Below are 20,167 nucleotides of genomic sequence, written 5' to 3'. Positions count from 1 at the left end.
TTTATGTCTTTTTGAGACATGATCTCCCTGTAGCCCCAGCTGTCCTGGAACTCACTATGTAGACCAGACTGGCCTTGAACTCACAGAGATCCACCTGCCTCTGCCTCCAGAGTTCTGGGATTAAAGGCATCAGCCACCACGCCTGGCCACAAAATACTTTTAAAAGTATAAAGCTTTAAACAAAATTAAAGGCTCACAAGTAGTAAATACTTTAAAATCACACCAATGTTCTTCATGCATTTTATATGTGTACACATACATGTACATCAAATTATTAAAATGTATACCATAAATATACATAATGAAAAACTGCATCGACACTGAACTTAGAATTTTTAGCATGAATACTTTGAATCTCTTTTCTGAGACTAAGTAGAATTTAAAAATTACTATACCAAGATGAAATTTCCATGAAGCAAAAAAGACTGATTCAAAACACTGCAGAGAAAGTCACTCCTAGCAGCAATTTTCAATGTGGAATCCACAGAAACTTTGTGAGAAAGGACAGGATAACTTAGACTCAATCAATGGCACTGTGAAGTCACAAGTGTTTCAAAAAATGCTGTAGCATTGCCTTTTCCTGTACTTGGTTCCTCTTCCTCCTCTTCCTCCCTTCTTTCTCTCCTCCCCTTCTCCTTCCTCCTCCTCCTCTTCTTTGGTGGGGTTGAACCTTGCATATTCTAGGCAAGTGCTCCACCACAAAGCTCTACCCTCAGCCCTCATGCTCATAAGTGTACAGTGGATTTGCATAGCAGCTACATGACATTTAATGATGTTATTTGTTTGACAATCAAAGGAGCATTGTTTGAAAAAAAATTTCAAGTACATTTTGGGCATTTTTTGCATATTTTGTGTATTTTTCAGAGATTTGCTTCAAGTTTCTTTTCTTTTACTATGCTTTTGCTATCTCTGGTTGTACTAGCATCAAAAATCAGTATTTCAGGGGATGGACAGATGGCTCAGTGGCTAAAAACACTTATTGTTCTCTCAGAGGACCTGGGTTCAATTCCTAGCACCCACATGGCAGCTAACAACCATCCGTAAGTCCAGTTCCAGGGGATCTGATCTCTTCTTCTGGCCTCTGTGGGCATTGCATGATACAAGTGCACTTACAAACATGCAGGAAAAACACTCACATACATCAAATAAAAAATAAAATATTAAAAAACAAAATATAAAAATATCAGTGTTTTAAATACTCTGATATTTCCTTGGGCCCATACAGAAATATTTTTTAAAGACTTTTTTTGTTTGTTTACAGTAACATGTTATAAAACTTTTGAAAAGTTTTCTAAATTTTGAAATTTAATCTAAACTATTTTAGATAACTGCATATATATTTTACATAAAATGTTTTATCAAGATGCAGAATATAGCTGGGTGTGGTGGTACACACATTTAATCCCAGCATTCGCAAGGCAGAGGCAGACAGATCTCTGAGATCGAGGCCAGCCTGATCTACATAGTGAGTTCTAGGCCAGCTGGGGCTAGACTCTATCCCCCTCAAAGGAGATGCAGTATATGTATTTTTAGTTACATATTTTTAGTTAATTAATTGATTAATTAATTAATTAATTGTCTTTTTTTTTAGACAGGGTCTCCCTGTAGTCACAGCTGGCCTGAAACTTGCTTTGTAGAACAGGCTAGTCTTAAACACAAAGAGATCCATCTGCCTCTGCCTTCTGAGAGCTGGGATTAAAGGCATGTAGCCACCACGCCCAGCTCTAGCCCTTTCTTAAACTTAGAGCGAGCTCTAATTTGCCTACATATATGTGAGTGTACCCATGTTCTGCAATGCTGCAGAGGTCAGAAGAGGGCTTCGGATTCCCCTGGAACTGGAGTTAAAGACGGTTCGTGGCTGCCATATGGGTGCTGGGAATTGAACCCGGGTCCTCTGCAAGAGCAGTCAGTGCTCTTAACCACTGAGCAATCTCTCCAGCCCCTCTAGTTATATATTTTGATGCATAGCTTGCATTAAATAATCTACTGATCTTTCATGCAAAAATTATAATTTATACTACACCTTCTTAAATTCAAGAATGGATAGCTGACTTTAAAAGGTGGATTAAAAGATTCACTTTCTCATCCCACAGCTGTTTCATTGGAAAAAGATGACGCCGACAGATCAGAGAACTGTCTAAATCATGAGGCAGAAACATCCATTCCAGAGAAAGTGGGCTAAATTATAAATAAAAGCAAAATTATAAAGAAAATTGTTTTCTCTTGGCTTTACAGATGTTAGCAATTTACTGTCTTGAGTTTTATAAAACAAAATGTTTCAAATACTGTTATGGCACAAGTTCACTGCAGCATCAATTAGAGCATCAATTAGAGACTCATCATTAAGGATTTAAATAAAACTGAACTGAATTATTTGAAAGAAGATGCTGCAGCCAGTAGTGTCTCCTGGAGCTGTATGTAATCTCCAGATCTGGCTAGACTTGCTGATCACTGTTACCAGTCACGCATAGAAGACCTTTTCTGCGAAGCTTGAACAAAGACTCATGTGTACCAGAAACTTGCAGTGTTGAATATCTATTTAGACTCTCATGGTTTTTCCTGTACCACTGTGCTGACACAAAAGTGAAAGCAGGCAGATATCACCTCGGCATGATAGGGACAGTCATTAAGGTCCTCACTATGGTCCTCACCTGTATCGTTTCCATCACACCCTCATAGGAAGAGCTGATATATTCGTACAAGAATGCTTGATGCAACAGCATAAAATACAGCTTTTATTGTTAATCTTGAGAACACTTAAAAAAATTCTTCACGGTAAAAAGGAAAACGCACGAGGCACTTTCCTCCATCACCAAGACTACTGCTGCCTGCAGAAAGGCACTCCTATGCCAGTCTTGGCTCCACAACATTTTTTTTTTTTTTCTGTCTTTTTGAGACAGGGTCTCCCTGTAGCCCCAGCTGTCCTGGAACTCGCTATGTAGACCAGGCTGGCCTTGACCTCACAGAGGTCCACCTGCCTCTGTCTCTGGAGTGCTGGGATTAAAGGCGTGCGCCACCACACCCGGCAGCAACATTTTTTTTTTTTTTAATTGAAATTTACTTGAAAGAATGACCATATTCTAACAAGGGTTACTCACATAAGAATTTGGCACCTAGGCGGGGTGTGGTGGTGCACACCTTTAATCCCAGCACTCCAGAGGCAGAGGCAGTCGGACCTCTGTGAGGTAAAGGCCAGCCTGGTCTACACAGCGAGTTCCAGGACAGCTGGGGCTACAGGGAGACCCTGTCTCAAAAAGACAAAAAAAAAAAAAAAAAAAAAAAGAATTTGGCACCTATTTTCCGAAAATCCAGCAAAGTGACCTAGTCACCTTAAGAAAAACATATGACAAAATATGTGGCCCACAGTAAGTCTGAAGGGGGTTTGTTGTTGTTTTACATTATTATTACTATTACTACTATTATGATTATTATTGTGTGTATGTAAGACTGCAGGTATGTGCATGTAATGACACTTATGTGAAGGTCAGAATACAACTTTTCAGAAGTCAGTTCTCTCCTTCAGGTTCCAGGGATCCAAGTCAGGTTGTCAGGCTTCTACACAGCAAGTGCTTTCACCCTCTGAGCCACCATGGCAGCCCAAGTTTGAACTTCTAATGGTATTTCTCATGTGGATAGTGAGAGGACTGTTGTAAGCTTTCACACCATGCAATGTAATATGCCAGTGTTTGGAAAATGGACATAACTTAATGAACTGAGATCTTTTCTTTTTTGTTTGTTTGTTTGTTTGTTTGTTTGTTGAGATAGGGTCTTGCTATGTAGTCCTGACTGCCTGTAATTCCCTATGTAGACCAGACTGGTCTCATATACACAAAGATTCCCTTGCCTCTGCCTCCCAAGTGCTAGAATTAAAGGCATGCACCATTTTTTTTCTTTTTTTAAATATTTAATTTATTATTTTTTATGTATGAGCATATTGTCTGCACATAAGAGTTATGCAATTTGGGAGTCTTTTAGGTAGACCCACTGAAGGGGTACCCCAAATGCCTCACCATGCATCCCTATTCAGCATGGAAGAAGTCAGAGCAGTCTGCGTCCCAATTCCCTATCCGCAAGTTGGGTAACCTCTTCAGAGGAAGGTGTGATAAGAATAGGAGGTAGGAATTGGCTAGGCAGTTAGGGTTAAAAAGACCCCCCCCCAAAAAAAATTAGCCAGTTTCTTGGCTAAAAGTCAAAATGTCCTTGGGCCTCTTAGCAACATACTCCATTCCAAAGGCAAAAAAAAGTCAAAAGTATTTGGGAGCTCTTATCTAATCCTTAAAAAATTTTAGGGTTACCTCTTCACAAGGGGGAATGAGTAACAAAAATCTCCATAAAAAAGAAGAAAGAGTATATGAACTTATCAGAAAAAAGTGATGGGGAGATATGGAAGGAGTCGGAGAGAGTGCACATGGATTTGATCAAAACACCTTACATACATGTATGAAATTCTAAATAAATTTTTTTAATTTATTATTTTTTTGTGTATGAGTGTATTGTCTGCATGTATGGTAAGTGTACCCGTGTTGTGCAATGCCCACAGAGCTCACATGAGGGCATCGAATTCCTCTAGAACTGGAGTTATGGATAGTTGTTAGCTGTGATGTGGATGCAGGGAACAGAATCCAGGTCCTCTGTAAGAACAGTCAGTGCTCTTAACTGCCGAATCATCTCTCTAGTCCCTGGGTCAAGATCTTCCAAACAAATTACACATAATACCAAACCATGCAGAGGCAAAAGACCCAAAACCCAAAACAGACCAATGGATTGTGTGTGCATGTATGTATTGGGTGTGAGTGCACATGTGTGCATGCACTTGGAGGCCAGAGATTGATACTGGGTGTCATCTACAATCACTCTCCACATTATTTTTTTTTCCTTTTTCTTTTAATTTACTTGACAATCTCATACATGAATACACTGTATTTGCATCATTTCTATCCCTTCCTCTCCTCCTGCATCTCTTTCAAATTTATGACCTCTTCTTCTATAATTATTTTACACACACACACACACACACACAAACACACACATACACACACACACACACAGCCCTACTAAGTCCAAATAGTAATGCCTTCATTTTCACATGTTTAGAGCTAACCTCTTAGGATTGGGCACTTGTCCCTGAAAAAAATAATCATATAAAACAGGTTCTCCCTCTCAGCAGCCATTAGCTGTACATCTAGAGGTAGCACCCTTTGGCCACCTTTTCTTTGAGACAGGGTCTTTGAATTGGCCTGGAGCTTGCCAATTTGGCCAGCAAGCCCTAGGAATCTTCCTGTCTCTGTCTGCCTAGTACTGAGATTATAGGCACACACCAGCACGAGCTTTTTTAACATGGGTGTTGGGACTCTGACCTCAGGTCCTCATGCTTTCATGGCAAGCACTTTATCAACTGAGCCATCTTCATAGCCCAGGTCAAAATATTTTAGTATAACAAAGTATGACAATCTCATTAATATAAACTCAAATCCCACACTGTGACTAACCTTTTATAAAATGACTATTTTTCAAATTTAGGTAAAGCATCAAAGCAAAATATCTAAAATATCTAAGATGGCTATTAGAGCATTACTGCCTTTTTCAACTACATATCAGTAGAGTGTGGGGGGGCGTGTAGGTATTTTAACCAAAGCCAGTATATCCCACCAGACTGAATGTAGCTTTCCTATGCCAGACAATAAGACTCACAAAGATATAAAAACACCACCACTTGCCAAACAGGCTCTTTTTTTGCCTTAGAAAACATCATTTAGTATTATTACTATTATGTGTGTGTACAGTGTATTGTGTGTGTCGCTGTGGATACATGCAGAGGCCAGAGAAGGACCCTGGGTGTTCTACACTATCACTCTCCACCTTAGCTCCTTGAAGCAGGGTCTCTCACTGAACCTGGATCTCACCATTTTTTTCACCTGGGCTGGTTGACCACCAAGCCCCAGGGATTTGCCTTCTCTGTCCCTGCCCCAGTGCTGGGGTTACAGTATGTGTAACAATGCCCAGCTCTACTTCAGTGCTAGGGCTCTGAAGTCTCAGCAAGCACTTTTAGCCACTGAGCCATCTCCACAGCCTGTATTATATTTTGTAAATGAAGCAATTTTCTCTTGAATTAACATCCTCTCGACTACTTCCCTTCCTTGCAGTTCTGAGAATGAACATGAAAATCCATGTTCATGCTAGGAAAGTACTACACACAGTCAAATAAATATTGTAAAACTTTCTGTTATAGTTTCATATATGACAAATACTGAGAAGTATAACCCACACAAAGTTCTTTGGGATCTTTAATAATTTTTAAGACCGTAAAAGGGAACTTAGGGCCTACAAGATGAATGCATGGGTAAATGTTCTTGCTGCCAAACCTGATGACCTGAGTTTGCTCTCTGGGACCAAGATGGTGGAAGGAGAAAATAAACTCCTGCAAGTGGTCCTCAGACCTCCCCATGCATGCATGCATTGCATGTGTGTACACACACACACACACACACACACACACACACACAAATAAATAAATAAACCTAAGGGAATATAAAAATAAAGGGGCTGGAGAGATGGCTCAGCAGTTAAGAGCACTGGCTACTCTTACAAAGGACCTGGGTTCTATTCCCAACACCGACATGGCAGCTTACAACCATCTGTAACTCCAGTTCCAGGGGATCCCACACCCTCTTCTAACCTCCATGAGCATTCATGACATGGGCACACTTACATACATGCAGGCAAAATACTCATTCACATAAAATAAAAATAAATAAAAAATAAAAGGTAACTGAGAAAATTAAAAAACATTATCGTATATCATTTTCACTTTACCAAAACATGCTAAGACTAGGAAAAATGAAATCTAGTGGTAAGATAAATGGACTTCACTTACAGCAAAAAGGCCTCATTTACAGCTTCAAAGAATTCAGGCCAGAGGACTTCCTGAGGTTCATGTCCATGGTAAGTGAGTAGAGCCTCCACCAAGGGTTCAAAATCAGGCAGAGTAACAAGTGGGACACAAACCCGCGACAGAGACATCATTCGTTTGGGAGTCATCCTATTGGAAAAATAAAAAATGATTGCCCAGATCTGAAAGCTACATGTAACTACACATATATAAACTCTTCATGCTGAAAAGGTCAGTGACAGGTCACCCATGCTGGTCTAAGAAAGAACTTTCCTAACATCATCCGCTAGCTCTCTTTTAAATCTACTCTCCAGGAAGAACCATCCTCACCATCATTTGCACTTCTGCAGCATTCACTGGCAGGGCTTTATTTGTATAGCTATCTGCAGACACCTCAGCTCACCAGGCCCCACAGAGAACTGAATATCCTCCCATGGAGCCACCTACACAGATGCTGGCTCTGGTTTCTCTCTTCCTCTCAATCCTGGTCTGATCCTCAATACTCCACTACCACCCTCCTGGCTTGGACCACCTCCATGTGGGGTCTCCTGACGCCCTCTGACTCATCTTACTTCTACTACTTATCATCACAACAGTTCCAGCAGCCCTCTAAACCTTCATATCACTGCTCACAGTTTTGCCCAAGTCCTTTCATAATAGGCTGCCCAGGCTCTTGCTCTTCATTCTAAGTAAGGGCCTGCTGTCCATCCTACCTGTGACACATATCTAGTTCCCTTGCTTCACACAGGTCTCAGCGCAAATGTTGCTTTGTCAGACTTCTCTGACCATTCCTTTTCTGTGTACTGTCCACCATGTGTGGCAATTTAAATGAGCTAAGATGAAGTAAAACTACAGACTGTGGAGGCACTAGCAGTGTTTCAAGAGCTCAACATCTGTGCTAAGCCAGTGGCTGTAGTGCTGGACAGTTAAAGATATGTCCTTGAACACAGACAGCATCCCTGATGAGCACAGCTGCAAGAGCACTCTCCCTGTTCTTCACTTTCTCCTTAGTGCCTCCTACCTCCTGACCTGTCATGCCTGCACACTGTTCAGGAGCTAGCATGGAAGCTTTCTGAAGTAGGCTCTTTTCTCTATTTTGCTCTGAGCTATATTCCTAGCATTTAGGGATACTGTTTACACATTGTGCATGCCCAAGAAATAAATGTTACACGAATATCTAGCGATTGATGAAAGCAAAGGTCTGAGTATCAGATCCTCATCCAAGTATTTTCATATATAATTATAAACATAAATTTAGTCTCTCTCTCTCATATATATATATATGAATGAGAGAGAGACAGAAGGAGAGACAGAAAGAGAGGTTTTTTTTTGAGACAGGGTCTCCCTGTAGCCCCATCTGGCCTGGAACTCACTACGTAGACCAGGCTGGCCTTAAACTCACAGATACCTGTCTGCCTGTGTCTCCCGAGTGCTGGGTTTAAAGGCCTGTGCCACCACGCCCGACAAATTTAGTCATATTGTAAATGTGACAAATGTACCACATAGGCTGGTCTTGTCATTTTAAATTTGCTGCCTACTATTAAATGGTACCTCTTAAGTGACAAGCAGTCGGACTGTTCTTATGCTTTGATATTACACACAGTGCTGAGGCCCTATTATTAAACATGCATGTGTTACATACTCAAATATTAAATTGCTTTCACAGGGTCTGGAGAGGTGGCTCAGCAGTTAAGAGCACATACTGCTCTTGCAGTGGACCCGGGCTTGATTCCTAGCACTCAAGTTTGGGAGGCTCAAAACCACCTGCAACTCCAGCTCCAGGGAATCCAATGCCTCTGGCTTCCAAGGGTACCTACAATACCTTCATGTGCACCCACCTACACACAAACACATAATTTAAAAAAAGTTAAAACAAATGAATTGCTTTCCCAACGACTGTACTAATTTATTTTTCCACTCTTGCTAATGATATTATTTCTTCATTTTTATTTCTTTTGATTTGACAAAAATCCATTCTGTTGCTTTAATTTGAGATTGTTATTCATTCACATTTCCTCTTTAGTGACTTTGCTTTTAAATTGGTGGGTAATATCTCTGTCCTATCTGCTTAATAAATATATACTAATCAGGCCTATATCCATTCAGGACTCTGTTTGAGGTGTTTGTAACACAGGAGCAAAGACAACAAAGCTGGTAAGGCGAGAAACAAATACCAGATGACAATGCCAGACTGAAAAGTAAAGGACTCTGAGGGGAAAAGAAGGGCCAGGAAAGTCTTAGGAGGAGGAGTTTGAGCAGAGATCTGATCAATGTGGAACAAACCATGGAGATATCTGAGAGAAGTGCTGCAAGCTGACCCAAAGCAAATGCAAAGATCCTGAACATCTGTGAAGGTCAAGGAAAGCAGCACATAGATGTGGAGAGGTGCAGCTATACAGTATACTCTGCTGGCCTCTGTAGAGCCTTACATATTTTGTAAACTTAGGAATTTACTTTTATTAAATTTTTAGAAGCAACTATATTAAAGTCACACAGTTCTCCAAAGTTTATGAAAAATAGAGGGCATTCCTACCCCCATTTTCTGATCTTCATAAGTAGTTATATTTGACTACACTTTGGATAATCAATGTTTACTTTGCTGAAGCATCAGTGGAACATCTATTAAATTACAGAGAAAAGGGGACCCCAGGATGGGGGAATGATGCTGATGAGAATATAAATAAGCAGATACAACCACTCTGAAGAACATTTTGTAGCACCCAGTAGTCATGTCTCCTTATAGGTTAAGGACACTTAAACAGAAGTGTTTGGAAAGGGTGGATTCAACTTGCTATGTATTTGTAGAGAAATGAATAAATTACAAAGTATGATTTACAGAATGAAATGCTATATGGCAGCTAAGATGAAATGAACTGGAAATACATAATCTAGATACATAAAGCTCAAAAACATAATTATAAACAAAGAAAGCAAGTTATAAAATATATCCATAGTATGACATTACTTATATGAAATCTTAAAACATTCACAGTGATACATATACATGAAGTACAAACACTAAGAATACTACAGGAAGATGTCAACTTCTTGAAGGGGCTGTTCCTCTGGAGAAGTAGTGAAGAGAGAAAAAAAAAGCTTTCAAACTGTCACTGAAACTGTTTTCTTAAAAGAACATAAGTAAATAATAACATTAGCATTGTAAAATTTTGGCATGGGTACATAGAATTTCTGTATGTCACAAATATTGTATAATTAAACTTTTAACAACTAAAATCTATTGTTAATAAAATACTGGAATAAAGTAATATTCATAATAATAAAAGACTTATTCCCTGTTTCAAGTTGTTTCCATGCTAGCAAAGGAGCTTATGAAAAAGTGCTCATTCTCAGCTGTGAAGTGCTTGCTGCTTAGTCCTCCTCTGGAATGTCTAGACTATTTACACATTTTTGTATGTTACTTGATGATAATGGTCTCTTTATAGCTATTTGCACTTTTGATTTTGCCAGTCAAGATCATTGAACAACTTATCTGTCAGATTTAGTCAACTGAAGAATCTGTCTATGAATATTTGTATTAAAACCAGAAGTCAAAATGCATCACTAAACTCAAATTATTCTGAAAATCTGTAGTAAAAGGAACTGGATGAAACTGAGCATGCCACATAACCTTGGACAAACACATGTCACAAAAACTCCTCTGTTGGTTTTGAACTTTACAACAGCATTTGATGCTTTGGGTGAACATGTCAACAGGTGACATGAAACAGAAGGTCCAGTCATCATGGTTAATCTGAACACATCAGAAATCAAAGAGAGGCAGGAACTTATACACAGCCTATGGAGTGAACTATGAGCCCACATCTGTTTCTGTCTTCTCCTGTAACAGAATCAACCAAAAGATTTGTCCTTATGAGTCCAATTCTTCAACTGACTTTCCAATTTAACAAGTTGTTCTTTCTCTGTGAGTCAAATTCCTAGAGAGGAAAATAAAGGTTTTGGTACTACAGATACTACCCACCAGGAAGCTGCTGGTGTTTTGGAAATTGCTGGCATCTATTCTGCATGCTCACTCTTCTGACTTCTATCACACAAGTCCACTGGACAGCAACAATTGAAATAACTTCCTTTTGTGACAGGCTACACTTCATAATTGTTGCTATGTTCCAAGTATTTGTTCCAGGTACCATTTTCAAAAACAATATGGTCAAATTCCTTGGCGCAGAGCAAAGTCCACTGAAGGATGTCTATGTTGACAGTGGACGGGCAAAAGCAGCCAGGTTGAAATGGCAACAGCTGTGGTTAATAGTTTAGGCTATTCCTAGCAAAGGCAAGCCTATGTTGGGCAGAATTAGTATGATTCCTAACTGAATTCATGAAGACTGTCAGAGCCTGTGCTAGCATGGCATCCCCTGGAGCCTGACTCATCTGAATCATTCCCACTTTGCTCTACTGAGTGATGTTAGTGTAATCTTTCTTTCATTTTCTTCTCTAAATAATTTCACAAAACAATGAAATGTATTTTCCCCTCTTGGAAACTTTTGTCATTGTATTGAGCCTATACGTAGTTTTCAAGAGAAATTCAACCTCTTCTACAGAGTTCATTTACTCTCATCAGAAGATTGAATTTAAAAAGTAACTTGATGCCTCACATGTTTTTTGAGTCTTTTTATGAGCTTTAAAGTCTCATTTTTTAATTGAATTTTTTGTGTATTTCATATAGAACAGCTCAAACAATCTTAAATAATCTTTATACCCCCATCCCCACTGAAGCCCATATGCTCTGTCATCCCTGTTAAGGCCCACTGGATTGTCAGTGTCCTCAGCTGTTCCCCAGCACAAGTCCGTCCACTAAGTCTAGTCAGCCCATCTAGAGTCCCTTGTTTTAGGAAGATCATCTCTTCTTCATCTAGCAGCAATCAATTGCCAACATTCCATCAGATAAGATTGAGCTCTGCTGTTCATTTTCCCAGTTCTATGCTGGGTTATTTTATGCCTGAGTTTGCATGGGACTTCTGTATGCTGACACCATTGGCATAGAATCACATGAGCAGGTTCCCAGGAGCTTGTAGGACTCTGTTTCCATATGATCATACACCTCCTCCTTGGCTCTTACAATCTTCCCACCCCCTCTCCTGAGATGGTCCCTGAGCCTTGGGTGAGTGAAGTTTAATAAAGGGGTCCTGTCCAAGGACCATCATTTGGCAGATTCTTGATCACTACACTTTAGCTATCTGTGACCTTTGGGTTTCTGGCCCTCTGCTGCATGAGGGAGCTTCATTATTGAGAGCTCAGAGATTCATTAGTGTCCTTTTCATTATCCCTGTCCTATCTTCCATGAGCCTTATATGTAGAGGGTGCATTGTAGATGTGTCACTTAGGCCTGGGTAATTTATAGACAATGTCCATGTGTGACCAGTTGTGGTACTTGGTAATAGTGACTGGTGCAAAATGAGCTTCTTTGATGAGTGGTGACTGAGATATTTGTCTGTAAATATAAGGATATATATTATGCACATAATAAGAAATCACATTAGTGTAGTGTTACAGTCTTGGGGTTTTCTCTAAGATGTATGGCCACTCCAGCCATCTGTATTAGGTTATGATTACATTACCACACCTGAGTTCCTCCCTTTGAGTAGGCCTTTAGTCAAATTAGGTAGCTGTTGATTGCCCCCAAGATAAGAGTGCCACTACTGTACAAATTATGCTGTGCTGGCAAATTGATGTGGTTATTTGGTCTTGAAGATGGTGCTGGATCATCCACTGATGTTTTCCCTCACCTTCATAGAGTTCTCCAAAGCCATGAAGGTTAAAGTCTCTTTTTGTCTTTTTGAGACAGGGTCTCCCTGTAGCCCCAGCTGTCCTGGAACTCATTATGTAGACCAGGTTGGCCTTGAACTCACAGAGATCTGCTTGCTTCTGCCTCCCAAGTGCTGGGATTAAAGGCGTGCGCCACCATGCCCAGCTAAAGTCTCATTTTTAAGGGCTAAAATCAGGAAGTTCTGTTTCCCATCCATTAAAAAAAGAAACAATTAAAAACCTTTGGTAAGACTCAGTGTGTGTGTGTGTGTGTGTTGTCCAGATAAGCTTGTTTTTTGAGACAGGGTCTTTCACTGGGACCTGGAACACACTGATTAGGCAAGGTTGGCTGGTCAGTGAGTGCCAGAGACCTGCCTATCTCTGTATCCCCAGGGCTGGGATTAAGCACATACCACCATGCCCAGGTTTTTACATAGGTATTAGGGATCAAAAGGTCCTCATGAGTCAGGCATGGTGGTACACACCTTTAATTCCAGGAAGCAGAGGCAGGATCTCTGTGAGATCAAGGCCCATCTGTTCTACATAGTGAGTTCCAGGCCATCTTGGACTACAGGGAAACCCCGTATCTCCCCCCCCCAAAAAAAAAAAAAAATCCACAGCACAAGCACTTTACCAACTAAGCTATTTCCTCAGCCCCAAGATAGAATCTGAAGGCACAGTTGCTTAGTGAATTATGAGGTCAATCAGTCAATTAAGGGGCTGGAGAGGTGGCTCAGCAGTTAAGACTGACTGCTCTTGTAGAGGACCTGAATTCGAATCCCTGCACCTACATGGCAGCTGAACAACCATCCATAACTCCAGTTCCAGGGGATCTGACACCTTTCCCTGACCTCTTCAGGCATTACATAATACAGATGCACTTATACACATGCAGGCAATATACTCATACACATAAAATAAAAATAACAAATGAAAATAAATAAATAATAAATAATAAATAAATAAATAAAGTTAATCAAGTGCATTCTCTATTGAGGAGAAACTGATTCCATGAAACCAGGTGGCAAAATGGCACTATAACATTTCAAAGACAGCTGCTAAACACGATAGGGCCATTGTAGCTGTGCTGACACTGGCAATAATAATTAAAATAGTATAATGCTGAATCTTGCTGATTTTTAAAAAGTAACAACAAAACCAATAACAACACCCCGACCCACTTAAGTTTTGATTTTTTATTGTTTTCCTACTCTTTATTTTGGTGATTTCTGCTCTAATCCTTGCTCATTCTAACTTTAGGTTTAGTCTTCTCTTTTCCTGGTCTCTTGAGGTATAAAGTTATGCTTTTCTTCTTAATGTAGGTATTTACAACTATGAATTTTCTTCCTAGTACTGCTTTTGCTGAAGTCTACAAATTTTGATATGTTTTTCTTTCATTTTAGTTTGCCTCACGATGTTTTCTAAGTCCATAATGATTTGATCATTGGTTACTTAAAAATGTGTTAATTTATATGCTTGTGATCATTTCAGTTTTCCTTTTGCTATGGATTTTTAGTTTCACTTCACTGTAATCGAAAAAGAGAGCTGATATGACTTCTGTCTGCTTAAATTTGTTAAGTTTTGTTTTGTGGCCTAAAATACAGCCTGTCTTAGAGAATGTTCCAGGAGAAAAGTGTGCACTCTACTGTGACTACAGGGGACTATTCCATATCAACTAAGTCCAACTGCTTCTTAGCACTACAAGTCTTTTGTTTTCTTACTGATCTTCACTCTGAAGAAAATCAATCTATTATTAAAAGTGGAGTATCAAAATCTCCTCTCACTGTATTTTATTTCTGCCACCAAGTCTATCAATGTTTGTTTTGTATATCTGGGTGCTCTGCTGTTTAGCTTATAATGATTATATCACCTGGTCAACTCTTTTATCATCGTGTAAGAACCATTATCTCTTAATGAAAGTTGTCTGATATAAATAAGACTACTTTTGCTGTCTTAAAAGGGGTTTGTTTTTCATTAATTTACTTTTATATGTGTTTTGCCTGCATGCGTGCAAGTGCACCATGTGTGTGCAATGCCCCCAGAAAGCAGATGAGTACATCAGATCCCCTGGAACTGGAGTTACAGAGAGTTGTTAGCTGTGAGTGCTGGGGACAGAATCCACGTCCTCTGCAAGAGCAGTCAGTGCTCTTAACCACTGAGCTATCTCTCTAGTCTCTACTTTTGCTGTCTTCTGATTACCACTTGCATGCTGGATTTCTTACATCCTTTCATTTTCAGCCTATGTGTGTCCTTATATCTAAAGTGAGACTTTTGGGCTGAGGATTCAGTTCAGTTGATATAGTGTTTTCCTAACATGCATGAAGCCCTGGGTTTTAGCTGCAGCACCACTAGGTATGGTGGTGTATGCCTATAATCCCAGCACTGGGGAGTGGAGGCAGAAGGATCAAAAGTTAGTGGTCATCCTTGGCTACTTAGTGAGTTCAAGGTCAGGCTGGAATACACAAAACCATGTCAAAATAATATTAAAAAATAATAAAATAAAGCCGGGCGTGGTGGTGCATGCCTTTAATCCCAGCACTTGGGAGGCAGAGGCAGGCACATCTCTGAGTTCAAGGCCAACCTGGTCTACATAGTGAGTTCCAGGACAGCTGGGGCTACAGGGAGACCCTGTCTCAAAGACCAAAAAAAAAAACCCCAAAAACCCCAAACTACCAATAGTCAGGCTGGAGAAATGGCTCCGCCCCATTAAGAGCACTAGCTGCTCTTGGAGAGAACTCAGGTTCAATTCTTAGCACCAACATTGTAGCTAACAAACACAGTAACTCCAGTTCCAGGGGATCTGACCTCCACAGGCATGGCATGACACGGGTGTACTTACATATGTGCAGGCAATACACTTATACACATAAAATAAAAATAGTAATTTTGTTTTTACAAATCTACCAATAGTCTTACAGCAGTTCCCTTGTATATAACAAGACACTTCTTTCTTGCTGCTTTAAGGATTTAACTTTTGATAGCTTGGTTATGATGTGTGTTGGTGCTGGTCTCTTTGGATTCATCCTAGTTGAAGTCCTTTGAACTTCTGAATTATGATTCCCAATTGCTTCAGATTATTTCTTGAGATAAGCTCTTTACCTCTTCCTCTTTCTGGTGATGGCTATAGTGTGAGCATTGTTCTGCAGGATGCGGTTCTTAAGTCTCTTTGGCTGTCTTGGCTTTTTGTCTTTCTTCTTTTTGTCCTTTTGACTTGGTGATAATTTAAAATTGTGTTTTGGTTGTACTTCTTTCTTCTCCTTAACCATATGCTGTTGAATCCCTTGAGCAAACTTTTCAATTACTGTATTCTTCATTACAAGAATCTATTTGTTACCTTTTAAAATTTTAATTTCTTCTCTGTTGATAACTAAGTTTGTTCATGCACCGTTCTCCTGCTTTTGTAAAGGTGCCTATCTTTGTTCTCATATGGTGCACTGAGTTTAAGGTAACTACTTCAAATGGCTGGTCAGGCAATTCATGGACCACTGTGTCTTGAGGATTAGTTTGGGGGATTTATTTTGAGTAGGTCATGATTCCCTTTTTCTTTATGTCTTGTAACTTTAATAGGATTTTTCCCCATTATAAAACAAAACCAAACAAAAACCCAGCTACATTTCTTAGTCATTCTGCGTTTGATTTGTATGAATGATGACTCTCATCAGTCTGCCCAGTTAGAGATTCCTTAAACCTTCCTCAGGAATGTGTCTTCTCTGGGCTTCTATATGAAATTTTGATTCCCCAAAGCTAGAGCTTTACTGTCCAGTTCAAGAGCCAGTAATCTTGTGCTCCCTCTGGTGTCTAGGTGTGGTACTGCAGCTTCCCTGGTACTTCAGTAAGCTGTTACAGTTGTTTCCTGTGGTCCCTAGGCATCCAAAGTATGTCAGTCTTCAGTTAGCAAGTTAAGAAAAGAACTTCAGTCCCTCTGGAACCACCCAGAAGAGTCAGAATGTTAGATGTAAGTTCTACTTTTATTCTCCTTCCTTTTCTTATGAAACTATAAACATTCAAACACAAACTATTGATGTGCTTATTAGCTATTTATATGTATTTTTTTAAGTTTCTAAGACTACAGAGCATTTTATTTTTATTTTGACAAATACTATTTGAACATAATAGTGATGCATTTCCGTGTATGCAGATAACATGCATTGATCATCTCCAATCATCCTTTTCACTCAGGCCCATTCCAGAGCCTTTAAAAACATTAGATTCCTCACAAACAAGGACAGTGTATGATTATATATCCATGCAACCATAGGAAAGTCAATCATTGATTTCAATTCTGCTATATCCCATACTAGTGATGTGTATTTAAGTATACTTTTTTAACCTTTAAAAAAGATCTCCATTTTATTATTAAAATACAGTTTCATACAGAAAAATTCATTTTCCATGAAATTGACATTAAGATGTTTGCACATGCATTTCTAATCTCTATATATCTGATTATTGCTAGTGACAGTTACTTTTTGAGCTACTTGGTATCTGAGCATGGCTATAAAGTCATCAGGTAGATTTCAATGGTAATGTTTTTCACATCTACTAAATATTATTATTATTTTAATCACTTTTTTACACCCACTTGCCAGATAGCACCCTCCCATAGCCTCCTTCCCCCAACTGAAGGCCTTATACTCTGACATCTCTGCTACTGTCTGCTATGTTGTCGGCACCCGCAGCGATTCCCCACTACTTGCCCTTCTGGTGAATCTAATCAGCCTATCTAGAGGTCTTTGTTTTAGGAGGGTCAGCTGTTCCTCATCTAGCAGTAATCAGCTGTCTACAAATTTGGATAAGATTGGGGTCTGCTGTTCATTTTCCCAGTTCTATGCTGGGTTACTATCTGGAAATCCCTTTGGCCACCTGGGCCAACATCACAAAAGAAGGTATCACCTGTCTTGGGCATTGTTGCTTGTTATGTGGCCTTTAGCTATACATATGGACCCTTATGAAATAATAATGGCCCCTTTAATTTTTCGTTATACATTCCTTTTTGGTGTTTAAGGCCATACAGTTGGTCCAGATAAACCGATTTATGTTTACTCTTAAGGTCATTTGAAGATCTGTTCCTCAGGAGTCACATGGGCTTGGGAGGAGTCCCTGGCTCCTTGCTTTACCAGTTCTGCCTATGTGAAGATAAGTGAAAGGTCCTGCACAACCATGGTTGGCTTTGCTTGGAAGCATGGAGGAAATGATTCCTCTGTATTGACCTTCCTCTTTGTGGACTGGACACTGGTTCAAGTCCATCTGGTGGGGTCTCCTTGATCAAGAGGACAGGTGACCCATAAAACATTATAGGACATTCTGAGAGATGCTCATAGTCCCCTGGAACTAGTCGACCTAGGAGGGCAAGGAGCAAAAAGTATCCTTTATGTCCCTCTGACCAAATTATTATAGGCTTCAAAGTATGTCTGCTAAACATCCAAGAAGGTTAGTTCCACACCAGTCTGGTACTTTTAATTACTATGTCATGTAGCTAAATCTTGGGCAAAGACCACTTGCTCTCAGATAAACCTTACCTAGACATATAATTCTTGATCTGCTATGTATAATTTGTCAGTAGGTTGTAGGAGTAATATGGTTCCCTCTGGTTTTCAAAACTAGCTAGGTATTGTTTACCTCTCACATTGTCTCACCCCTCCATCATGGTTTTCCCACTTAAGGTGCCCCCACTTCCCCCCTTTCTCCCTTACTAATACCCTTCATCTATGGTCCTACCTCTCTTGAGCTCCTTCTTTCCCCTTATCCCCTAGGTTCCTTGTATGCCCTTCCCTCCCCCCTCCCTTAAACTAACCCAATATTTATCTATATCCCCCTTATTAAGGCCTCTTTCCTACTGTTCTTCTTTCAGGTTATTTCTTTTCCTTTACCTCCCTGTTTCCTTTCCATTATCCTGGTTCCTGTAGTCATGTCAGGTTGCATACTTATTTATCAGAGTCTAGTTCAAGCGTCTCAGCAATAGGATGAGTTCTTTGGGTATATGCCGAGAAGTGGTATAACTGGGTCAAATGGTAGGTTCATTTGTAGTTTTTGAAGAGTTCTCCACACTGCTTTCCATAGGGGTTGAACAAGTTTGCAGCCCCACCAGCAGTGGATGAGTGTTTCCCTTTCCCCACATCCTCTCCAACATTTGGTATCATTTGTTCTCTTGATCTTAGCCAGTCCGACTGGGGTAAGATGAAATATTAAAGTGGTTTTAATTTGCATTTCCCTAATTATGAGTGATGATGAACATCTTTTAAGATGTTTCATAGTCATCTTTACTTCTTCTTTTGAGAAGTCTCTGTTCAACTCCTTAGTCCAACTTTTAATTGGGTTGCTTCTTGTCTTGATGCTGTGTTTTGCATTCGTTATATATTCTGGATATTAAACCTCTGTTGGATGTGTTGCTGGTAAGGATTTTCTCCCATTCTGTGGGTTCTCTGATCGCTTCCTTGGTTGCCTCCTTTGATGTACAGAGCTTTTTAGTTTAAGGAGGTCTTATTTGTTAATTCTTGCCCTTATTTCCTGAGCAATTGATGTCCCACTTAAAAATTCCGTTCCTACACCTATTTCTTGTAGGTTTTTGCCAATGTTTTCTTCTAACAGTTTCAGAGTTTCAGGCTTTACATTGAGGTCTTTGAGCCATTTGGAATTGACTTTTGTGCAGGGTGAAAGATAGGGGTTTAGTTTCATTCTTCTACAGGTGGAGATCCAGATTTGCCAGCACCATATGCTGAACATGCCGTCTTTCCTCCAGTTAATGTTCTTGCCCCCTTTGTCAAATATCAGGTGGCTGAAATTGAATGTACTCATATTTGGGTCTTCAATTTTGTTCCATTGGACTATGGGTCTATTTTTGTGCCAGTACCATGTTGTTTTTATGACTATAGCTCTGTAATACAGCTTGAAATCTGGTATAGTAATCCCCCCGGCATTGCTCTTAGTGCTCAGGGCTTTTTGGCTATCCGAGGTTTTTGTGCTTCCATATGAATCTTAGGATAGTTTTTTCCATTTCTGTGAAAAATGTCATGGGGATTTTGATTGGCATTGCATTGAATCAGTCCTTGAGCATGGGAGGTCCTTCCATCTTCTGATGTCTTCCTCAATTTCTTTCTTTAAAGAGTTAAAATTTTCCTTGTAGAGCTCTTTAATGTCTTTGGTCAGGTTTATTCCAAGGTATTTTATTTTTTTGTGTGGCTATTGTGAATGGGAAGGTTTCCCTGTGCTCTTTCTCTGACTGCTTGTCATTGGTTTATAGAAAGGCTATAGACTTTTGTAGGTTAATTTTGTAACCTGCCACTTTACTGAACGTGTCAATAATTTCTAGGAGTTTTTGGGTAGAATTTTTGGCGTCCCTTAGGTATCAAATCACATCTGCAAAAGGGATAATTTGATCTCTTCTTTTCCAATTATTACTCCTTTAATTTCCTGTTCTTGTCTCATTGCTCTTGCAAGAGTTTCAAGCCCGATGTTAAAGAGAAGTGGGGATAGTGGGCAGCCTTGTCTGGTTCCTGATTTCAATGGGAATGCTTCCAG

At 39.7% G+C, this 20,167-nt stretch overlaps 1 protein-coding gene across 11 annotated transcripts in view; it reads right to left on the bottom strand.

The window, feature by feature from the left end:
• Fancc (FA complementation group C) overlaps positions 1-20,167 on the bottom strand; it is a 274,173-nt gene that overhangs the window by 57,761 nt on the left and 196,245 nt on the right. For 10 of the 11 annotated variants that reach the window (XM_017794868.2, XM_008855126.3, XM_029557187.1 and 7 more), the window contains one exon: positions 6,875-7,039. The exons of the other annotated variant lie outside the window; for it this stretch is intronic. In XM_017794868.2, the coding sequence (XP_017650357.1) occupies positions 6,875-7,039 (165 nt within the window). The remainder of the gene's footprint in view (positions 1-6,874; positions 7,040-20,167) is intronic. 11 annotated transcript variants of the gene reach the window in all.

Source organism: Nannospalax galili, unplaced genomic scaffold (genome assembly GCF_000622305.1).
Source record: "Nannospalax galili isolate Female #2095 unplaced genomic scaffold, S.galili_v1.0 scaffold467, whole genome shotgun sequence".
Classification (NCBI taxonomy): Eukaryota; Metazoa; Chordata; class Mammalia; order Rodentia; family Spalacidae; genus Nannospalax; species Nannospalax galili.
This window is presented reverse-complemented; position numbering and strand designations above follow the sequence as displayed.